This window comes from Miscanthus floridulus, chromosome 2, assembly GCF_019320115.1.
Source record: "Miscanthus floridulus cultivar M001 chromosome 2, ASM1932011v1, whole genome shotgun sequence".
Classification (NCBI taxonomy): Eukaryota; Viridiplantae; Streptophyta; class Magnoliopsida; order Poales; family Poaceae; genus Miscanthus; species Miscanthus floridulus.
In genome coordinates, this window is record NC_089581.1 from 160,296,859 (window position 1) to 160,320,248 (window position 23,390).

General features: G+C 48.4%; 4 protein-coding genes across 4 annotated transcripts; 2 read left to right on the forward strand and 2 right to left on the reverse strand.

Annotated features, from left to right (window-relative positions):
• Window positions 1–8,187: 8,187 nt before the first annotated feature.
• LOC136537350 (peroxidase A2-like) lies at window positions 8,188–10,404 on the forward strand. The gene is made up of 5 exons (XM_066529348.1): window positions 8,188–8,526; window positions 8,634–8,825; window positions 9,657–9,708; window positions 9,805–9,915; window positions 10,001–10,404. The coding sequence occupies exons 1-5, from the start codon at window positions 8,290–8,292 to the stop codon at window positions 10,402–10,404; spliced, it is 996 nt and encodes a 331-aa protein (XP_066385445.1). The 5' UTR covers window positions 8,188–8,289.
• A 405-nt stretch (window positions 10,405–10,809) lies between these two features.
• On the forward strand, window positions 10,810–15,329 carry LOC136540343 (uncharacterized). The gene is made up of 7 exons (XM_066532343.1): window positions 10,810–11,453; window positions 11,954–12,009; window positions 12,095–12,143; window positions 12,701–12,784; window positions 13,611–13,736; window positions 14,710–14,783; window positions 15,085–15,329. Exons 1-7 carry the CDS (start codon window positions 10,968–10,970, stop codon window positions 15,146–15,148), a joined length of 939 nt encoding a protein of 312 aa, XP_066388440.1. The 5' UTR covers window positions 10,810–10,967; the 3' UTR covers window positions 15,149–15,329.
• A 2,990-nt stretch (window positions 15,330–18,319) lies between these two features.
• Window positions 18,320–21,626, reverse strand: LOC136540344 (zinc finger BED domain-containing protein RICESLEEPER 2-like). Its single transcript, XM_066532344.1, has 2 exons — window positions 20,942–21,626; window positions 18,320–20,794 (listed from the first exon to the last, which is right to left on the reverse strand). Exon 2 carries the CDS (start codon window positions 20,715–20,717, stop codon window positions 18,507–18,509), a length of 2,211 nt encoding a protein of 736 aa, XP_066388441.1. The 5' UTR covers window positions 20,718–20,794; window positions 20,942–21,626; the 3' UTR covers window positions 18,320–18,506.
• A 279-nt stretch (window positions 21,627–21,905) lies between these two features.
• On the reverse strand, window positions 21,906–23,374 carry LOC136540345 (peroxidase A2-like). Its single transcript, XM_066532345.1, has 4 exons — window positions 23,036–23,374; window positions 22,742–22,933; window positions 22,445–22,607; window positions 21,906–22,336 (listed from the first exon to the last, which is right to left on the reverse strand). Exons 1-4 carry the CDS (start codon window positions 23,267–23,269, stop codon window positions 21,906–21,908), a joined length of 1,020 nt encoding a protein of 339 aa, XP_066388442.1. The 5' UTR covers window positions 23,270–23,374.
• Between the last annotated feature and the right edge of the window lie 16 nt (window positions 23,375–23,390).

Sequence of the window (23,390 nt, forward strand, 5' to 3'; positions counted from 1 at the left end):
AACCTGCTGACATGCCCGGTGTACCTCGAAACTTGATTGAGCACTCCTTGAATGTCAACGGCAAGGCCAAACCTATCAAGCAGAAGCTACGATGGTTGGCTCGTGACAAAAAGGAGGCGATTAGGGTAGAAGTTATATGGCTTTTGGCAGCCAGATTTATCAAAGAAGTGTATCATCCGGAGTGGTTAGCTAACCCGGTTCTTGTACGCAAAAAGAATAATGAATAGAGAATGTGCGTTGATTACAATGATCTCAACAAACACTGCCCTAAGGACCCCTTCGGCTTACCTCGCATAGACGAGGTCGTAGATTTAACTGCCAGTTGCGAGCTGCTTTCCTTTCTCAATTGCTACTCTGGTTATCACTAGATCGCTCTAAAAAAGGATGACCAGATCAAGACATCTTTTATCACGCCTTTCGGCACCTACTGCTACACGACCATGTCTTTTGGGCTTAAGAACACCGGGGCTACCTACCAACGCGCTATACAGGCCTGCCTCAAAGACGAGATAAAAGACGACCTTGTCGAGGCTTATGTTGATGATGTAGTTGTCAAAACCAAGGAAACACATACCCTTATTGACAACCTAGAATGCACCTTTGCAGCCCTTAACACATTCCAATGGAAATTAAACCCAAAGAAGTGCATCTTTGGTATTCCTTCTGGCATACTACTTGGCAACATCATCAGTCACGACGGCATACGCCCTAACCCGGAGAAAGTCAAAGCTGTCTTGGACATGAAGCCGCCCAAAAAGGTGAAGGATGTTCAAAAGCTTACTGGATACATGGCCGCTCTCAGTCGTTTCATATCAAGATTAGGCAAAAAGGGACTATCATTCTTTAAACTGCTCAAAGCATCCGAGAAGTTTGAGTGGTCGAAGGAAGCAGACGCTGCCTTCACACAGCTAAAACAATACCTGATGTCACCTCCGGTCCTCACTGCTCCTAGAGAAGACGAAACACTCCTGCTTTACATTGCGGTGACTAATCGAGTGGTCTCCACTACCATGGTGGTCGAGCGCGACAAGCCCGGCCACGTCTACAAGGTACAACGACCAATCTATTTCATCAGTGAGGTGCTCAATGAATCCAAGACCAGGTACCCACAGATTCAGAAATTGATCTACGCCATACTGATAACATCCTGAAAGTTGAAACATTACTTCGACAGATATCGTGTGGTGGTCATGACTGAGTACCCTCTGCGAGACATCATTAGCAATAAGGATGTGAATGGGCACATCGTCAAATGGGCAATGGAGCTATGCCCTTCTCCTTGGAATTTGTAAGCCGTACTATAATCAAGTCTCAGGCACTCGTCGATTTCATCGTCGAGTGGACAGACTTAAGCATGCCTGCCTCTCAGGGGCCCGATGAGTATTAGAAGATGTACTTCGATGGCTCTCTCAACATCAATGGCGCAGGAGCAGGAGTCCTTTTCGTGTCACCATCCAAGGAGCAGCTCCGGTACGTCCTCAGGATTTATTTCCCAGCATCTAATAATCCCACCGAGTATGAAGCATGCCTACATGGTTTGTGCATTGCGGTCGAGCTCAGTGTTAAATGTCTCTATGTCTATGGAGACTCGGCTCTGGTCATCAACCAACTCAACAAGGACTGGGACACGACCAGCGAAAGGATGGATGCATACTGCAAATCGATCAGAAAGTTGGAAGGCAGGTTTTATGGCATCGAGTACACACATGTGGTTCAGGACAAAAATTAAGCAGCAGATGCGCTATCAAAGTTAGGATCATCCTGAGCCAAAGTCCCACATGGCATATTTGTCCAAGACCTGCTCACGCCTTCCATCGAAGAGGAAGATCCCACGGTCGACAAGCCTCTAGACAAGCAATTGGTGGCTACGGTTCTGGCGTCGAGCACCACCGAGCCACCTCTGACCACTCATGAGCCCGACTAGAGAGTACCTTTCATTAAGTACCTAACAGATGGCAGCGGTTACACTGATCAGATAGAAAACGAGCGCCTGATGCATCGCAGTAAGCAGTATCTGCTCGTCGATGGCAAGTTATGGCATAAGAACGCAAAGGAGGAAATCTTGATGAAGTGTATAACCTAGGAGGATGGTGAACATCTCCTAGACCAAATCCACTCTGGCTCCTGTGGCAACCACACGGCCTCGAGAACGCTGGTCGGCAAGGCTTTCCGAGTAGGATTCTATTGGCCGTCAGCGGTAGCCGATGTAGAGAAGCTAGTCCACCACTATGAGGGTTGTCAGTTCTTCACCAAGAGAATCCACATACCAGCACATGAGATCTAGACAATACCAGCCTCTTAGCCCTTCACATGCTGGGGGCTGGAAATGATCGGGCCCTTCAAACCGGCTCCTGGGAAATTTATATGTGTCTTTGTGCTGATCGACAAATTTTCTAAGTGGATAGAGTACATGCCTCTGGTATAGGCATCCTCAGAAAAGGCTGTCATGTTCCTTGACTAGGTCATCCATCACTTCGGCATACCCAACAGCATCATCACTGATCTGGGTACTCAGTTCACCGGGAATGCTTTTTGGGACTTCTGCGATGAAAGGAGCATAGTAGTAAAATACGTCTCGGTGGCGCACCCTAGAGCTAATGGACAGGTCGAGCGGGCAAACAGTATGATTTTGGATGCATTGAAGAAGAGGATGTACAGAGAAAATGACAAAGCTCCTAGAAGATGGCTCAAAGAGTTACCAGTCATGGTCTGGGGCCTCAGAACCCAGCCCAGTCGTAACACCGGTGTCTCACCATACTTTATGGTTTATGGCGTTGAGGCAGTCCTTCCAGCAGATATAGCTTTCAGATCAGCACGGGTCAAGAACTTCGACGAAGGCAAGGTCAACGAAGTGCTGGAGCTAGAAGTGAATAGTGCAGAAGAGAAGCAGCTCGATTCTTGCGTACGTACAGCCAAATACCTTGCTATTTTGCGTAGGTACTACAACAAGAACATTAAAGAGCGGTTCTTCATGGTCGGGGACTTGGTCCTAAAGTGGAAGACGAATCAGGCTGGTGTCCATAAACTTGCAACTCCATGGGAAGGGCCCTTCATGATCAAGGAAGTCACACGACCAACGTCTTACAGGTTAGCTCACCTGGATGGTACGGACCTACCAAATTCATGGCACATCAACAAGCTTAGGCGTTTCTATGCTTAACTACTAAGATATGTACTCCTCTTGTGCTTTCGATTTAATTCAATAAAGCTATTATGATTTCTCCGACCACTATGATGTGTCACTTCGAATTTTACGGTTATTCTAACTTAGCCAGTCAAAGCCAACCACCATTCCTTCCTAGGTTTTCGGAGCAGGCCCTATCTCTAGTTCCACCCAACGTGTGCATGGGATCCGCTCTCTACGCTATGGGTGATCGGTAGGTTCCCCCTGGTTTGACTTGTCCACGTCTACATGTGCACAGGTCACGCACCTCACACTCCGACCACATGGTAAATTAGGGACATACAAACTTTTCAGGATGACATGTTGAGTAAACTGGTACAACTAAACAGAACGCTAACATGTTCTTACTTAGTTACACCAACATGAGTTTCAAGCTTAAATATGTTTTATACAAAATAAACAAGCTTATGATGATATACAGTTATGTTATTACAAGCTTGCCTAAAGAGGCCCAAGTTTACAATAACACAACTACATCCTTCTTCTACAGCTCTAGCCTATCCTATTGGCTGGTCGGGGCATGCGGCACCTGCTGCTCGCTGCTTCCGACATCCTGCTCGAGTCTCGGGGACTCTTGTACTGGTCGAGCTGAAGAGGATAGCCCCGCCAATGCCTGGCTGGTCGAGACCGCAGGCTTCGCCGGTTGGCTCACAACTGATGGCGTTTCCAACTGACTTGTTGATGGCGTACCCTGTATAGGTGCTGTCCCACCTCCACACATGTTAATGTCGCTAATTATCTTTGAAGACAGGTCCAGCTAGGTCATCCGAAGCTCCTCAGCCTTGTCTAGATCTACCTCCTTCGGGTACCCAGCCTCCAGGCGCTTGAGATCGATCAGGGGGTAGTGGGCGTGCACCATGCTTAGCACATGTGCGCCTGTGTACTCACCCGCCTCCTTCATGAACTCTTGGAACCATCCCCATGCCTTTCAGCATCCCTCGACCAGTCCGAGCTACAGCGTCCTTGGCACTTCCTCTATAAGCTTTCTAGATGCTTCTTGGCATTGACTTTTAAAACTACAAACCGCACAAGACATTAAAATGTCACGCCATGACAAGATAAGGCGGGCAACAGAGTGAGCAAGGTGGTCTGGAACACTTACTTTTTAGTTCCTCCTTCATCTTGGTTGTGCGGTCCCAGAGTTGCGACTGGTCGTGCGCCAATTTCTTGTTGTCCTCCTTCAGGCGACCACACTCTACGACCACACGGCTATTCTCCTCTTGGAGATGGACTACTTCGGCTTCTAAGCCTGCACTACAGCTGTTACTACCAACAATACAACAACATGTGTCATGCACTTGTTATGATAAAGTGACAACTTACTTGTTTTTCCTGCTCTTTGTTACTGAGCTGGATGACCAGGTTCTGGTTCTGTGCCTCTTGCTCCGTCCTCTCCTGGTTGGCGGCTTCAAGTTGGTGGCGTAAGCATTCCACCTCGGCCGCTAGTTCTTTATTGCTTGCTGTGATCCCCTCAATCTGGCCGAAGCACTTCTTTCGGTACCAACTTGAAAAGAGGAAGAAGGCTGTGGCGGCGAATGGTAATGGGGATCGGTAAAAAGTAACTTACCAGTTCTATATTATAAATAACCAAGAGTTCCGCCGTTTCGTCTGCCCGAGATTCTTGGGGGACGTGTGCACGCATCGTAGACGGTTGTTTTCACAACCTCGAGATCTATGCCAATATATGCGCCCCTTCGTTATCAATGTACGCGCCTCTTCGTTGCTAGTGTGAGAGGGCCCACACTGACGCACCTCCTTACAGGTGCCAAGCGACTGTTTGTTTGAAAGGACAAGAAGGCAGTATGACGTGCTATACCCGTCTACTTTTTGACCAGACGTGTTAGATTGGACTTGACAGAGTAAGAAGATAAATAAATACACCAAAAAATAGTACACGTGGCATTTGTTTCTTCGCTGCATGTCTCGTGCTCAGGGATGGTCTAGACCACTACCGTGCTCGGGGACTACTCCGACCATTACTTTGCTTAGGGACTGCCCGGACCACTACCGTGCCTAGGGACTGCTTCGACCACTACCATGCTCGGGGACAATTCCGAAGAATGCTCGGCGATTGCTCTCCTCGGCTACATGTGATGTGTACTCATATACAGTCGAGAGGCATTTATTTGGACCTTGCTACAAGGCTTATACTTCTCCTTCCAGCAAGCTCGGGGACTACATCGGTACGATGCACCTGCCAGTGCATCTCGTATTTATTGTACGACGACTGGATTCTTAACTTCAGTGGAAATTCTTTTTAGACCCTGGCACCACGTGCCTACGTCACCTACTACCAGGCTCGGGAACTAAGTGGGCACACTTCACCTTGCAGTGAATGTATTTATTTTATCGACCCCTACGCTTTGACTGATTGCCAAGATTACTACTGTCCAAGGGTCACTTACATTTCTTATCAGAAATACAAGTGGGCACACTTGATAAGGAAAGAAATCTTTTTCTTTTTTCTTTAAGAGCACCATGCATTCTTCGGACAACCGGAATCTTCGGCTATAATCATGGTCTACTGCTCTCAGTTCTGATCAGAATGCTGGCGCATTTGATTGGTCAATGTTTCAATCAGTTGAAGATAACATGAAGACGGATCGCATTAGTCGAAGGAGATCCAACGGCGTGTCACAGCATAATACATGGTGCTCGGGGACTAGCTATGGGGGTATTAACCCCTATACCTTACGGTTAGGCTTGGGCCGGCCCGAATCAGGGGGTTCGGTCCACTGGAAGACGACGCGCGGCCCGGCCAACCTGTTCGGAGTCCCGCGCAAGGAGTCAAGGTAGATTTGAAGATCAAGCAAGATCCTGGTCGGTTAGAATAGGAGTCCTTATCCGGCCACCTATGGCAATTGTAACTGGCTAGAATTAGTTTCCAGATCTGTAACCCTGCCCCCCGGACTATATAAGGCGGATAGGGGATCCCTCTAAAAAACATTTTTCATTGACATACAGTAATACAACCAGACGTAGGACGTAGGTATTACGCTTTCTTGGCGGCCGAACCTGGATAAAACCTCGTGTCTGTCTTGCGTCACCATCTTGTTTGTGGCTTGCGCATCTGTCTGCCGATAATCTACTATCTTGGGCATACCCCTAGGTAGACTGCCGACCATATTTCGTCGACAGCCTCCGACGGGGGTGTCCGTTAACCATGCCACTGGCCGCACGGGATGGAGCGCCACGACCAGCTGGCGATATCAGCGTACAACGCTAGTGATGAATAGAGAAACGACATGGAGTCGTCCCCGTCGTGATCTACAGGGTCGGCGGGACCCTCATGAAGAAAACGAAGGGCGCCATGACGCCGAAAGCCTTCTACCCTCTCGCTTATCTCTCTCTCGTGTAACCTATATCTTTCCCTTCGTCTATAAAAGGGAAAGCAGGACGCCCCCGGAAGGAGACGCTTCCAAGAGACGATAGGAGATAACACCTAAACATCTCAGCATCAAACCCATTCAATTTTTCCACTAGAAGCTTGGGATCCGCTCCCTCTCTCACCTGTTTGTAACCCCTACTGTAAAACAGTGTCGGTAACACGAGCAGCAGCGAACTAGACGTAGGGACATTCTGTCCAAACCCTTATAAATCCTTGTGTCCTTCAAGCATAGCCATCCGGGTCAGACGCGCAAATCGCAAAAATTACTAGCCGGTGATCTGAAACACCGACACCTCTCCTCCCCCCCACCGTAGTCCCTCCCCTCCACGACGGTCGGGGCCGGAGCACGTCTAGCAACCAGGCCGGGCCGATTCGGGATGAGGTGGCGCTCCACCGGCGGTGAGGAAGGGTGCGGAGCTCCACAGAGGTGGGGCGCGTCTGCATCCACCGGTGGCGAGGAAACGCGCCCGCGGCCACGGAGCCTTGCTCTGCTCGGCCATGGCAGTCGTCCTCATTGCAAGTGGTGTGTCCCTGGGGCCTGGCTCGCCCGCGCGTGCTGCACGGCGACGCTCCTCTCCATCCCCATTGGCGGCGCGGTGGTAGGAGGGAGGTGGTGGTGGTGTTCGTGCTGATGTAGAAGAAGAGCTGCAGGAGTGGCGTGCTCTTCTATGACGCCAGCCAAGTGTTCGATGAAATATCCCAGTGAAACTGTGTATGGTAACTCTACCATATGTTGGTGCAAGGCGACCGCATCTCTCTGTCCAGGCAAACAAACGCAATCTCTGGCTCGGCTGAGAAAATAATCCAAACAAGTGTAGCATCACTTGGCTCTCCTGGGCCGAACGCCAGGGAACAAACACGCCCTTAGTTGCTGGCCATTTACTTGCGGTGCGCACGGATCCTCAAATCAGCAACTAACGTACGTTCTTGGAATCATTGACTACCTGCCGCTCCATAACCTGAGCCTCCTTTGTATCTGAAACAACTCCAGCTACTTTCAGCTACGTACACTGCACAGCAAGTGCGAGCCTGCAACCACGTACAGTACTGGAGCACGTCTGTTGCAGATTCGCGTTGACTGTGACCCCGCACGGCAGCGACGAAGCCAGGAATCGACAAAGCCAGGGCTGGCTTCCTCTTCTTCTTCCTCCAGCCCCTCCTTGCCTTCTTCTTCCTCCTCATGGCGGTAGCCCGAGCTAAGCCCGGGCTCCATGTAAATCATGGCCGTAGGGGGGCTGGAGCACAGGTAGCCCCCTCGCTGGCTTCGTCGCTGCCGCACGGTAGGCAGCTGCTCCTGCTCGTGCTAGATCGCACCGAACCAAACTAGCTAGAACAGCCATGCACACGCTGACAAGCAGAATTGCAATTGCGGGGTGTGGTGTCTTTTGCTCGGCGCACCTGCATGCATGCATGCTGGTTGCCATCTCTGAACTGAAAGCGACGCGGCGACGGAAACGTTGCCAGGAAACGCTCGTCGACCCGAATGATATGATTGCCCATCCTTCAGATCCAAGAAAAGGCGCGCTCCCTGTGCTCAAATGGGCACAACCACCTGTGAACTCCGTGGCTATAAGACGTACTCGCCGGGCCATAAGACCGAACTGATCGAGTCGCATGCCAGCTAGTGTGCACAACAGCTACCACCTGCGCGATCGACTGCGAGCTCTAGCGCCCGCAGCAGCTAGGCAGCTCGCTCTGGGAGAGAGGAGAGAGATCAATGGCGCCCCGTGGCAGCATGGCTTGTAGTCTTCAGCTCGCCGTCCTCATGTCCGCCGCCATCGCGCTCGGGTTCGGCGTGCGGGCCGGCGCGGCGCAGCTGTGCAGCGAGTACTACGACCAGACGTGCCCCGACGTGCACCGGGTCGTGCGGCGGGTGCTGAAGAAGGCGCACGAGGCCGACGTCCGCATCTACGCCAGCCTCACCCGCCTCCACTTCCACGACTGCTTCGTGCACGTAAAAAAAGCAGCCGGTCCCGTGTTCCGCAGACGGCCGCGACGCCGCGCGCTTGCGCCGTGCGCACGTTCTGAGCCTGCGTCTGTGTTTGTTTATTTCTTCGTCAGGGCTGCGACGGGTCCATCTTGCTGGACAACAGCTCGAGCATCGTGTCGGAGAAGTTCGCGACGCCCAACAACAACTCGGCGCGCGGGTACCCCGTGGTCGACGCCGTCAAGGCGGCGCTGGAGCAGACCTGCCCAGGCGTCGTCTCCTGCGCTGACATACTTGCCATCGCCGCCAAGATCTCAGTCGAACTGGTGAGTTTTTTCTAGCCGGCCGGCAAATGTACTCTAACGATCGATCCACCGTTAATGAGTTGATGTAGACAAAACGATCGACATTGTTCAAGGCCCTGTCTGTTCGCTTGTCTTATAATCCGTACTTTTCAGTTCAGATGAAACGGTATTTCGATTTGTTTTTTCAGCGAAGCGAACGGAGCCAAACAAACTGTCGGACTGGCAATCTGGCATTGTACAAGCTCTGCCTGCCTTGCCGGGAAGCAATAGCTCTGGGCCTGGAGCAATAATTCGAAAGCCGTCGGTGCAAAATATTTGAACTAGCTAGCATGTACAGTGCTGTGTCAGACCTATTGCGGAACCTAAATCTAAAATATCTCTAACATAATATCTATAACCTCCGACAGAGTACCTATATCAAAGATTCATTTTAGGTGTCAGGAGAGGTATAACCTAAATCTGAGTATCCTCTCTCCTCAAAACTCATTTGCAGAAAGTGTTGTCTTTTGAATCTTATTTTTAGAGAAGACTAAAAATAGGTGTTGAACCATTAGTCTGTAACACTATCGAAATGACAAATGAGTCTTATATTTCGGGTGGCTGTCGTCGGAGACGGTCTTAGAGAGCTCTATGAGAAGAAGTTGACAAAATTGCACGCCATTTAAATAAAAGCATGCACAAACAGATAACCCTAGTACAGTACGACGTGGATATTCACACGTCACATCACGTCGGCTGTCATTAGCAGGGCGTTTGAGCCCATAGGCACCAATCAGTTTCCTTTCCGTGCCACGCTTTAACCCAACACGGTCACATGGCGCGTGGTCCCGTCCCGTCCGTCTATGCACGCAGTCCGGCGGGCCACGGTGGCGCGTGCCTCTCGGCCGGCGCGACGGCACCACCGCCAACTTGCTGATAAGCCATAGTTACGTTGGCTAATTGATTGTGATAAAAAATACTATTTATTAACTTGAAAAAATATGGCTTATAATCAAACGACCGAACATCACCGCCGCCAACAACCTCCGGAGCCCCTTGGACAACCTCACCACGCTCCGGCAGAAGTTCGGCGCCGTCGGCCTCGACGACACCGACCTCGTCGCCCTCTCAGGTAAGGGGAGCACCGATGCCTCCGTGATTCTGCAGCTGCACGAACAGAGATGACCGTGGCGTCACCTCTCGGTGGATGCATGCAGGGGCCCACACGTTCGGGCGCGTGCAGTGCCAGTTCGTGACGGCGCGGCTGTACAACTTCAGCGGGACGAACCGGCCGGATCCGACGCTGGACAGGGGGTACCGGGCGTTCCTCGCCCTGCGGTGCCCCAGGGGTGGCAACGTGTCGGTGCTCAATGACCTCGACCCGACGACGCCGGACACCTTCGACAACAACTACTACACCAACATCGAGGCGCGCCGCGGGACGCTGCAGTCCCACCAGGAGCTGTTGTCGACGCCCGGCGCGCCCACGGCGCCGATCGTCGGCCGGCTCGCCGGCAGCCAGGAGTTCTTCAGGAGCTTCGCCAGGTCCATGATCAACATGGGGAACATCCAGGTGCTGACGGGGAGCCAGGGCGAGATGAGGAAGAGCTGCAGAGGCTAGCTTTGCTGAAAAAAAAAAGGTTAAAACACCGTTCTAACTGAGTATTTATGAAAGAAAAATATTATTTTAATTAAAAAACTGAAAAAGATAAATTATAAGATAAACAAACCGCACCAGAGTGGTCAATGGAAGCTAGACCCGTCGAAGTTGCAAGTAGTGCCCAAGTTAGTTACTGGTGAATTGAAAGCAGTTCAGCTGTATGTATGATGCTGCAAACACCGTTGGTTGACTGGTTTTGGCTAACTAAAACCAACGTGCGAACAAACTGAAAGTCAGAACGACTTGTACCTGTAATTCAGGATGGAGCGAGTACTTTTGTACCAACACAAAATTCCAAATTGATTTCCTGCAGAACCGCAGGCATAGGCATGAAAGTAGGGACGCGAACGGTGGAGCCGATCCGCGCGCCTGAAATTCGACAAGATCTCCCACCGCCTGAAAGTCGAGATCCAAGAACACGCGCACTCAACGAACCTGATTCAAACGGTTTCAAAAGCGCGACCCCACCGCCGCGATCCACGGCTCCCGTTTCCTCCCGCGCCACACCCAGTCACCCACACGCCATGGCCTCCCCACCGCGGGGGCAGCCCGCCACCGCCACCGCCGCCGCGCCGGCAGCCTTGGCCGCCACGTCCCCGCAGTTGCTCGCCGCATCCCACCCGCTCCCCCGCGCGTTCCTCGCCACCTCCTCCCCCCGTGCCACAGCGGCTGCACCGGCGCCCCCGCTCTTCACCGGCCGGCCGCTGAACCCTAACCCTCCGGGCCACGGCTCCTCCGTGCCCCACGGCATCCTCTACCCCGTCCTGAGATCCGCGTCCACGTCCAACTCCGCGGCCGCGGCCGCTACCGCGCAGCTCCGCCGCGTTCCTCCGATGGCCGTCGGGTACCCCCGGACCCACGCCGTCGCCGTCCCCATTGCGCAGCAGCAGCAGCCCCTGGTGCGCGAGCTGCCCCGGTCCTTCGCGGCCGTGCCTCGTGCGCTTGTGGCGGGCGTGGCGGCGCGGCCCGAGCAGCCTCCCCGAGGAGTTCCTATAGCTTCGCAGCCCAAGGTCAGTGAATTTTTGTTCGTCAGCTCTGAATGGAAGGTGAATTGGACTAAAGCTTCGGTCCTCCAATTAAACGTTTGCTTGTAGTTTTGGATTGCTATCGGTAAATTTTGATTTTTTGAGTCTGATGGAGCATTTGGAGGCTTGGGCCTGATGCTTTTGAGGTGTTCGATTAAATATCTGGCTATATTGTGGGATGTTACGATGTAATTAAAGTGATCTAATGGCAACGTGTGTGGTTATTCATTGTTCATTCAGTCCTTGTGAAATACTGGAGAGGATAAATCAGGGTAGCCTGTCGTCTTAGCATGTTACTCCCTCAATTTCAAAATGTCGGGGCATATTAGGATTTTTTTTAAAAAAAGTCAATATTGTGTTCATATTTTACATGCCTTCTAGTAGTTATATGTTGTAAGAGAAATTAATAGCCAAATCATACTTTGAAAGACTTTCTCAAGTTGAATATAAATATGTTTTGTTCTATTTCTGTTGGAACATCATAGGTTAATCCAATACCGCCTGTTGCTCCATCCAATGAGCAGAGCAACCCAAAAGACAGGTATGCAACAAAACAACAATCACATGTGTTTCTCATTTGGAATCAAAACTTGTAGCATAAAATGTTGCATTTGACTTCACGACAGGGAAAAGAGCAGAGAAGAACCTACAGTTGTGGTGATTAATGACCGCAAAGTAAGTACTTGTTCTTTGGGCGAATTGCATTAGTTTAACCTTTGTGTTATTGTCAGTAACTCAGTACATGGTCTAGTTAGACTGGGATGATTGTACTTTTTGGATAGTTTTAAATTTTTCGAGTGAATAATCCGCATAGAAATGGATCATAGGATCCGTGATGGCATTTGACTTTACATATTTTAATGCTCCCTTTGTTCCATATTGTAAGTCATTCTGGCTTTTCTGGATACTACTATGTATCCAGAAAAGCCCGAAGGACTTACAATTTGGAATGGAGGGAGGATTTAGTAAAGAGGCGGAAAAGGTTATGACAATGTTATCTGTTATCTTCATTTCTCTTTTCCTGTTCGAGCAAGACAACCTGGTTCGGTTTCATATTCTTCAAACAATTGTGATCATATTGATACTTAAGTTATAAGTCAGGGCTATCATCTTATTTATGAAGGGATTGTTATGCTCCTAAATAAGGATCATTTTGCTAAGTTTATAGATAAATAACATGGGGTGCACAGAACGGTTAACATTTCTTATGGTTTTGTATTGGTTGCTCAAAGGTTAACCTGCTGGATAGTGAGTCAGGATCCTTGTATGCTCTCTGTCGATCGTGGGTTCGTAATGGTGTTCCACATGAAAGTCAGGTTAGCATACTTTTCTTCTTTCATATGAATGTAGCAGTTGGTCACTTGGTTGCTTGTTAAAACTATTCTGAATTAGCATTGTTCCTTTACTATGAAATTTCTCTAAATTAGCTGTCTAACATTCCTCAAGTGTTTTTATGGTGCCTTCTCTCATTATCTAAATCTTTTACTTTGATTAAAATTATGTGTTTTTCGTACAGTATTTGTATGATGTATGAGAAGTAATACGTTCCTGCTCAGATCCCTTTATCTTGGATATTTGATCAGTATATGTCAAAAATCTGAATCTTTGCTTAGGAGTCAATCTGCTTTCAGAAATTAAGTGTTGATATTTTTCCTTGACAAATATTTACTTATGTATTTATGTCTAGGATGATTTAAATTCTATGCTGTACTATAAAAAGTAAAAACATGATTTGAGTTATATGAAGGCAAACATATTCTGCAATGATCAGTGAAAGATGTGTGTCTTAAATTGTAAATTTGTGTTCATTGCTTTTGATTTTGTTTCATCTAGAGGCTACATGTGTTCGATTATTTTAGTTCGTGTAGTTTAACAAGCTCCATGCCTGTCTGAATTGCTAAGTGCAGTTTATCAGTTTACACAGAGTACCGTCTTTTTTTGTGTGTAGATGGATGCTGCCTTCCCTTTTCTTCTTTTTCTGACTCCACACTCCAGAAACCCAATCGCACTACTATTTCTTGTCTGGATGGATTGTGTTTTCATTTCCCATTTTCTTCTTGATGTTTGATTGCATCTGCTGTCCAAACTCCTTTGTTGCCATGTTATCCGTGCACATGATTCATGTTCTATTCACTAACTCAGCCAAGCTTTGGAAATGGTGAACCCCTTCTTCCAAGACCTTTGCCTGCTTCAGTTGTATATTCTAGAATATCAGAAAGGGACAATAATGATGCCTCAGGTGAAGATTCAGATGAAGAGCCACAGAAGGTATCTTCTATAAAATTTGCTTTGCAGTTTGGCTCACTAAGTTAATATCTTCTGATAAATGCACTATGATGCTCACAACTGGGATTATCTTCCTCACTCAGTTTTGGATTCTACTTGTTTGTTGTCCTTTTTTTTTTGGTTGCGTTGTCCATATTGTTAGTTTTGGGTTTTTGAAAGTTGAACATTAAACTTATACCATACCAATACCACTTTCTAAAATATAAAAGGCTGTAAGTTTGAAAAATCCACTGTTGATTGAACTATGTGGCAGGTCACTAGCAGACAGATAATGATGTTTTTTAGTTTTATATCTTTGGTTTTGACCATGAAGGAGTGGATTAAAGATGTAGCTAAATACATTTGACGCAATAGGCCACAGTTTTTTCATCTTTCTTAGACCTTCATGGGGCCATTTACAAAATTTTGGCATCTGGGCCTTCATAACTAGCATTATGATATAGACTTGCAAATGTCTTTTTTGCGACTAGACAAAGACAACTTCTGTAGGGTGGAGCCTTTTAGATTTTACACTTGTTTTTGTCTCCCCTTGGTACCCTTCCAGTTTTTGTGTTTGCAGAAGTATTTCCCGAGCTTGATGCTCCACATAGGTTACTCTTGTTTGCATCTTCTTCTGCTTAAGACATTATGTGTCCCATCTAAAAAGCAATACATTCTTTATTCCTGGGGAAGAGTTAAGTAACGGATTATTTGAAGCCAACATGTTGCAAAATTCGGTCTCATACTCATGTACCCTACCAAATTTACCAATGAACTGTTCGTTGGTTGTCTTAAGTGATGAAATAGTTTTTTTTTCTTTGGTAATGAAATTTTCAGAAAGAGTTGTTTCTTATTCTGCATCATCTACCACTAGTTTTTAGTCTGTTGAGCGCCTTTATTTTTCATCAGATCACAAGTGTTCCATTTAACATTACAATATTGGACCCCGGATAGTATTTACTCCTTCATCGTGCAGGATGCCAACGGTGAATACAATACAAGCGACTTATTGAAGCAGCATGTAAAGCGTGCCATAAGGATACGTGCTGGGTATGCATATTTTGTTATCGTTTTATTTCACCCCTTCTCTACAGGGCTAATCAATTATCAGAATAATTAATATTAGGCAGATACATGGCATTGCAATAGAAATTATTGGTCCATGCCTCTGTGTGGTTGTTATAAACTAGATTAGTGTACATGTTCTTATGTTCAAAGTTGATAGCTTATTGCCCCAGTACAACTGCTGTTTGTAAAGCGTAAACGAACAACATATCAAGATAGTGATCTCGATGGGACAACTAGTTCTCAACTTCTTATTCCTTTTTTTTTACAAATGGTTTTTTGACAGGTTGCAAAAGGATCGGAGTCGTCGGATTGAAAGATACAAGCAACGCCTTGCACTTCTTTTGTAGAATCGGCCTGTGACTGTATAAAGTTGAAACCATAGGTGTTTGTCTTGTAGGTTGTAACTTCCGTGTTGGAATTTGTTAAGATGTTTTATTGACTACCATTTTATGTCTAGGACCATCTGGATGTTTGATTGCCAACATTATCTAATAAAATGAAACTGAAACCATAGTTATCTTTGATGCTTTTCAAGTTTTCATGATACAGTTAGCTGAATCCGGCCCACGGGCATGCTGAGTATTCTGAGTTTCTAGCTTCTATTTTAGCGTGGTGAAGAGCTCTCTCATTTCTCGGTTACTCGCTTAAAACCAAGAATTTGTCGTCCCAATTGCGGCAAATTTTGAATCAACATGAGAGAAGTCTCCGTTGGGTTAGCAACGTTTCCCAGCGCCGGTCCCCTGTTACAAAAAGGTTCTTAAAAAAATTCAATGCAATTTATTTTGTGTCTGGCTATGAAACTTCTCAGGAACATGGCGCGAGAAGCCGGGAACTCCAAAGCTGGAGCTAACAATCGATTGACTAGATCAAGGAGCAACTACTTGGAAGCCAGAGAGGTCACAATGCGTTGGACTGAGGCTGAGCGCAAGAATTGAAATGCTCACCTACCTTTGCGACGGTCATTGCAAATGCAAATACCAAGTTACGGAGTACAGAACAAAGAAAAAACAAATCACTAGGTTAGAGGATGACCTCGGCACTGCTTTCACAAATCACACACGACGAGAAGTCCAAATGCTCGAACGCCACTTTCTCAAACCTTGGGCCTTGGTGAAAAGAGGCTAGGCGTGGTGATTGATCTCTAGGAGTTGCAACTGCTGCGTGCTGATGTCACGCACCTCGTCGAGCACCCCTTCTCAGAGGAAGAGATATGCCTGGACAAGCGGAGAATAATCAAATCTTTGCTAAGCGGACAAAGCGTCCCCGACCGGACGGCTTCACAGCTGAGTTATCGTGGAGGCCTACCGGCCACCGTCTAAATATTAATCACTCTCCTCCGAAGCGCTTGCAACTGGTAGCGGGTCTAGGATGACCGGTTAAAAGTTCTTAATATTTCTGTCCTCCTTCTCGTTTTTCTCTATTTTTTCTTCTTCCTCTTGTTCATTGTTGAATAAAAAATATTGGAAGGGCTAACTGTCCGCGCAAACCGGACGCGGGAGGGGGGAAGGGTGAGCACTCCCAACCTCTGCTAAAAACCAAAGAGACTAAGAGACTATAAACCAATTAGAGCATCACCAACACAGACCAACACCGGCTAGTGGTCTGAGCAAAAACTGCTGCCATGTAGGTCTTGAGTGACTTGAACAACTATTATTTGAACGCATACAGATATGAGGCGTTGCTTCACCCAAAAAATGTAACACAATAGCAGGGCTATGAGCCATCTTTTTTCCCCAGGCACTTTCTTATCTTTCCTCAAGGCTTTACTTTTTCTGACTTAGCTATAGTTGCTTTTGGAGGCTACTCTGACACATTGTCAAACCACTATCCACGCTCTCTCTTCACATGGTGTTCAAGCCTATATGGCTCTGCGAGGCTAACAACCACGTTGGTGTATTAGGGCTGGCCTAGTATACACAGCTTCACGAACCTATCTGCTAATGGTAAAGCTGCTCACAACAAGCTTGTGTTAGAGCTTGTAACGGATTTGTAGAGTTCCTTGTGTCAGCCTCAACAAATAGGCCTAGATACAACATTGGTGCATTATTTTTATTAACACACACCTGCTCTATCCACAGCAGATTCAAATTTGTGGAATAGGCATCACCTAATTATTTGGATCTACTATACTAATAATTAGCTACTCCCTATGTTTTAAATTATATGACATTTTAGCTTTTTTAGATTCATAGTTTTTGCTATGTATTTAAATATACAGTATGTCTAGATACATAGCAAAAGTAATGTATCTAGAAAAGCTAAAACATCTTGTAATTTGGAATAGAGGGAGTAACTAATAGCTACTAGCTTATTAATACCCCAAGAAGTTATTTGGATTCACCTACTGATATGTCGCTAATAAGTAGTTTCTTCAAGGAACAGGAGGGGCAAGACACCTACTAAATTATATTAAATGTAAAAGAAACAAATAATTACAAAGGGTGTGGGAGGTTAAAATAGTAGCCCTAAATCTACTGGTAGAACTAATAGCTAGAAGCCCCTTATCTAAGTTAGGCCTCATTTGCTTCGCTGAAAAAACAAACTGAAACACTGTTCCAGCTGATTTGTTGTGAGAGAAAAACACTCTTCCAGCTGAAAAGACAAGCGAAAAAGTACGGATTATAAGACAAGCAAACATGGCCTTAGTCTGTTAGCAAGTCTATTTGAACCCACTAGTGGTAATGGTAACGTGATCAAGTAGTAAGGTGATCCATGTGTAAGAGAAAGCGCCATTTGTTTGGTTTAGGAATCACTGCTGGGGTTGCTTGCGGGCGGAGAATAGACGACCAGGCAGGGTTCGGAAGTCGCGTGCTGTAATTAGATACAGGCAGGAGAGGAGTGACATCGCCGTTTTGAAGGTTTGTATCCAATACCACGTGAACTAATTTTGGTCCAGCTAAACTAAACAAGGAGTGACATCTCGTAGGGTGAACCAATAACTGGCAAAGAGATGGAACCAAACAACACCTAAGTACGGTGAGGCTAAACCTCCACAATCTCACGTCAATGCACAAATGTTACATGGCTTTATCAATCTTAGATTTACAACCCAATTACTACTTTGCAGTAAAGTTGAGCAACGGGCCGGCCCGGCACGGCCCGGCCCGGGCCCGGGCTAGGCACGGCCCGTAAGGGCACGGGCCTGATTGGCACGGCGTGCCGCCGGGCCGTGCCCCAATGGGACACCGTGTTTGCTTGCAGGCCCAGGCACGGTCCGTGGGCCGATTTACAGGCCGTGCCAGCCCGTTCAGCACGGGGCCCATTAAGACATCAGGCCAGCCCGTGGCCCGCTGTTTAAAAAACACCTTTTTCAAATTCATTTCAACAGATCTACAGTTCAGGACATGTATCAAATTCATTTTCACAATTGACAAGTTCACAAATCACAAAAACATTTCAGAATTCACATTTCATACTTGATATCATAGCTATAGCTCACAAGTCACAAGTTCACATAATCACATTTCATCAGTTCACAATAGAGCAAATGGAAGCCAAATATGTTTAAACTTGAGCTGTTCGTGCAATGCCGCCTCATTAAAAACCTTTGTAGGTAAAACTCACACCTCGTGAGATAAAACCCTACAAAGGAAAAGAGTACGGCCAGCTCATTATTGAATGGTTCAATTGTTCAAAGTTATTACAAACCAAGTGTCTCAAATGTCTTCTCTCACTCAGACTCAATGCCTCACTCTCACTAACTGCCTAAGTGGTTATTCCACTAGCACCAGAGTCATGATCTAGAAACTGATTCTTGAAGTAGTCTTCATACTCCTCATCCTCCACTGTATGCTGTCCCTTCTCTTCACCAAGCTCCCAGTCCTTCACGCAGATCAACATCTCCACAGTGTCTGGTCCCAATCGACGTCGGCGCTCCTCAATGATCCTGCCAGTAAGACTAAAGCAAGACTCCGAAGAAGTTGTTGAAACAGGGACAGACATAATATCTTTAGCCATTGTACAGAGAACTGGGAAGGTTAGTTTATGCTCATGCCACCAATTCAGGACATCAAAATCATCATCATAGGCCACAACATTGTCACTGTCAAGGTAAACAGTGAGCTCAGAGAGACCAGGAGGCACAGCAGATGATCCAGCAGTACTTGAAGGACCAGAAGAAACTGATCCTCCAAATATTTTGCCCCATGCCTGCTTCCTCTTACCTGTCAATCCAGATGGATGGGTGGTCCTAGCTGGCCTAGCTGCACCAAACTTAGATTCATACTTGTCATACAGTTTATGCAACTCAAATTTGACCTCAGCAAGATAATCAATGTAACTCATATTGTTACTCTGAGCAAGCAAGTCAAGCACATTCTGCAAACCTCTCATCTTAGCCCTTGGGTCCAGAACAAAAGCAAATGCATATAACAGTGGCACATGTTTCCAGTATTTAAGAAATTTAGCCTTCATTGGAGCAACAACATTACATAGATTAGAATCATGTTCATAGTCATGCAGGTGGCTAGCAATCTCAAGTATGTGATGCAGTACCAAAGGACTAGTAGGGTAATAAACACCAGACAGAGCAACAGTTGAATCATAGAACAATTCAAGAAACTGCAACACCTTTTCAGCAATGTACCAGTGCTGTTCAACCAACAGAGGATAGCCAAACTGAAGATTAATGAACACAGAAAATACAGTTCTATATGGCATTAAATGTTTAAGCATAAGATAGGTTGAGTTCCATCTAACATCCATATCCAAACAAAACTTACGAGGACGCATCCCCTTAGCTTGGCAGTATTCCTTGAATTGAGCAATGCGCTGATTAGATGAATTTAGGAAGTTAATTGCAGTTCTAAAAATCTCTATGCAAGGTTTAAGCCTTTTCAAACCAGATTTAACAATCAAGTTAATTATATGGCAAGCACATCGCTGATGCACAACATGATACACCTTTTTAGTATGATCAGAAGGATCAACATCATAGCCCAGGTAACCATCAAGCAAAGGGGTCAAAGCAAGCATAGCAGTTGTATTAGAAGATGCATTATCAAGACTAACAGAGAAAACTTTGTCAAGCAGGCCCCAATCTCTAAGCACACCAGAGATACATTCAGCAATGTTAATGCCATTATGACTCACTTCAATCAGTTTAAAACCAATAACAGATTTCTTAAGTTCCCAATCAGAAGTAATGTAGTGAGCAACAACAGCAATATAATCTTCCTTAGCATTACCAGACCAGATATCAGATGTCAAACAAACAGAAGACACACCAGGCATAACAGCAGCTTTAAGGTGCAACATTTTTTCATTGTATAGCTTAGACAGATCTCTAGCTGTGCTAAATCTAGTGACCCTCTTATATCTAGGATTGTGAGCACGCTGAATGTAATCATCCCAAGCATCATTATCAGCAATAGACAAAGGCAGATCCAATCTAGCAATCAAACGAATCAGCTCATGCCTAGCAACATCAGGCTTATACTCCCAGTTTCTATAAGATCCATCAGGGTTTAAAGCAAGCCTACTTTGAACAGCATTAGCCCTATCAACTTTCTTTTTACAGGATATTAGATGTCTTTTTAAGTGACCAGTGCCATTAGCAGATTTACCAGACAAACGATGACGACAAAGCTTGCAAATAGCAGAAACAACCTGCTCACCATCCACTACCTCTTTGACTTCCTCGAAGTCAGCCCACACAGGGGAGCGCCGCTTACCAGTACCAGTGGTGGACGAAGCGAGTGAAGCTGCATCACTAGGGGCCGCCGCCGACGCACCAGCAGCAGCACTAGCCGCCGGCGCACCACCATCAGCACCATCATCTCGGTTGGTCGGAGGAGCACTCCTACCGAACAAGAGATGAGCAGCATCGCCCATGTCGTCTTCGTCGTCGGGGATCTGGCCCAACGACCTGAGCTCGTCATTGATGGTTGGACCATCGTCGTCACCAGAGCCGGCCATGGCTACCGCACAGCCTCTTCTTCAGCTCTCGGCACCGTTCCTCAACGGATCTAGCGGCACCAGCTAACGCCGGTGACCTGCAATGCAAAAAGAAAACAGAGAGTCAGAGAGAGAGAGAGAGAGAGAGAGAGCAGAGAGGTTAGAATAGATCAAGATTCAAGGCTACGGGCTAGATCTAGGGTTAGAGTGGAGGTGGAGGGCTGGAGGCGTGGAGATCAGCTTACCTGCATGGAGCCGGAGCCCGGCGCCGGAGAGACGGAGAAGAAGACGAGCGGCAGCGGCACCACTCCCCGACAGACGGTGACAAACAAGTTGCACGGTGGTGAAGACCTTGCCGGTCAGAGAGAGAGAGGGAGGGAGAAGGAAGAAGACAGTACGAGAGCTCAGGATACGGCCGGAGACTAGGAAGATGACGAGAAAGGAGAGCAAGATCCGGCGGTGGAGACGGCTCAGAAGGGAGAGCTCCAAGATCTCCAAGATCCGGCGGTGGAGACCTTGTCGGAGTGCAGGACGAGCGGCGAGCGGTGGATCTTGGAGTCCTTGCCGGCGTCGAGCGGCGAGCGGTGGGCGGCGGCGCAAGGCGGGACGAGCAGGCGAGGTGGGGTGGGATCTAGGGTTTCGCGGTGGGGAACGGTTGCGGCGGCCGGGGGAGGGAAATGAGGCGCGGCCGCGCGGGGGGACGGCCGGCTGGCTTATATAGCCCCCCGGCTTACCGGGCCCTACCGGGCCAACCCTAGAAAAACGGGCCGGGCCGTGCCGCACGGCGTGCCTTGTTGACAGCCCAAGCACGGCCTGCAGCGGGCACCGGGCCGGCACGAGGCACGGTCGCGTACGGGCCGGGCCGTTTTCGGACCGGGCCATGCAACCGTGCTTCGGACCGGGCCGAAAGCACGCGGGCTGCATGCTAATCTTTACTTTGCAGCAATTATAGCTGTAGCAACGGAGTGCATGGACATTTAGGACTATGGGGATGAGCGTGCTTCGTAAAAAGACCGAGACAATTTCTCTATTTTTTTCGAGAATGTGTTCGTTGACACGCGTTTTATTAAGAGGGAGACAATTTTTCTAGAAAATATTGATTTATTACATATTCTCAATTCAAACAATTCATGGACTTTTGTATGGGGAAAAAATCATGAATTTACACATTGAATGAATATTGAGGAACAAACTACAATCAGAACAGAATCAGGTTCGGTTCACCACCCTGCAGTCCCTCCTGACCTGCCCCATTCCCCCGGTCAGGGGCGCGATGTTCCCCATCTTGATCATGGCCGTCGCGAAGCTCTGGAAGAACTCGGCCTGGCTGTCGGCGAACCGTTCGACGATCGGCGCGGTGGATCCCGCGCCCTCCTCCGGCGCCGAGAGCATCGCCTGGTCGGACCTGAGCAGGCCGCGGTTGCGCAGGACGTTGGCGTAGTAGCGGTTGTCGAACGTGTCCGGCGTGGCCGGGTCGAGGTTGTTCAGGCGCGTGTTGCCGCTCACCGCCGCCGGGCAGCTCTCCCGGAGCGCGGCGAGGTAAGACCGGTCCAGCGTCGGGTCCGGCCGCTCCGTGGCGCTGAAGTTGTAGAGCCTGTCCTGGAAGGACTTGCACTGGGCGCGGCCGATCGTGTGTGCCCCTGCATGGTGCAACGAGGCACGTCATTGTTTGATTTGAGTTCAGCACGCGCGCGGCCACAGGACCGGTCGTTGGTGTGTCGTTCCGTCCGTGTGCTAAAGTGAAATACCTTGGAGGGCCACAAAATCGGTGTCGTCGAGGCCGAGGTCGGCGAACTTCTGCTTCAGATCGTTCAACTCTTCCTTCGGGTTTGGGAGGTTCTGGGCGCCGTCGAAGTTAGCCGCCATGCCGTCCCTCCGGCCCAGCATCACCCTCCAGTACGGACCTCCTGCCTGTTCATGCATATATCCAGTCAGGAAAACGGCATTAGTAATAATCCCCTAGCCGCAGTATTGCTCTCGATCGACGGTAACTTCTTGTACGTTGCACCGTGTGTCCATATATGTCGTGTCAGGGCACTACTAACCAGCTCAACGGAGACCTCGGCGGCCAGGGCGAGGATGTCGGCGCAGGAGACGACGCCTGGGCAGGCGTTCTCCAGGGCGGCCTTGATGTCGTTCACCACGGGGAACCCCCGCGCGGAGCCGTTGTTGGGGTCGGCTGCCTTCTCGCTGCGCATCGTCGGGGTCTCGTCGAGCAGAAGCGACGCGTCACAACCCTGCACGAGCACGACACGATCAATCGAACACGCGACGCGAGCACCGTTCAGAGCCAGATCCATCGGTTAGCGTAGCGCCATGCATGGGCGACGTGCACGTACATTGACGAAGCAGTCGTGGAAGTGGAGGCGGAGGAGGCTGGCGAGGATGCGCGGGTCGGAGGCGCGCGCCTCCTGGACCACGCGCCGCACCGTGTCGTACACGTGCGGGCACGAGCCGTCGTAGTACGCCGGGCTCAGCTGCTGCGCCTCCGCGCCGCCGCCGAGCGCCGCGAGGGCGAACGCCGCCCCGAACAGGGCTGCTACGGCCACTGCTGGCATCGCTGGGACCGCCATCGATCTTTGCCGAAAAACTCTCTCTTCCAAACCTCTACCTCGTGATCGCGCTTGTTTTGTCGCGTGTGCAGCGAGGTTTATGGCTGGCTACTCGGTATAGCTCGCCCGGTTGTCACCTGCT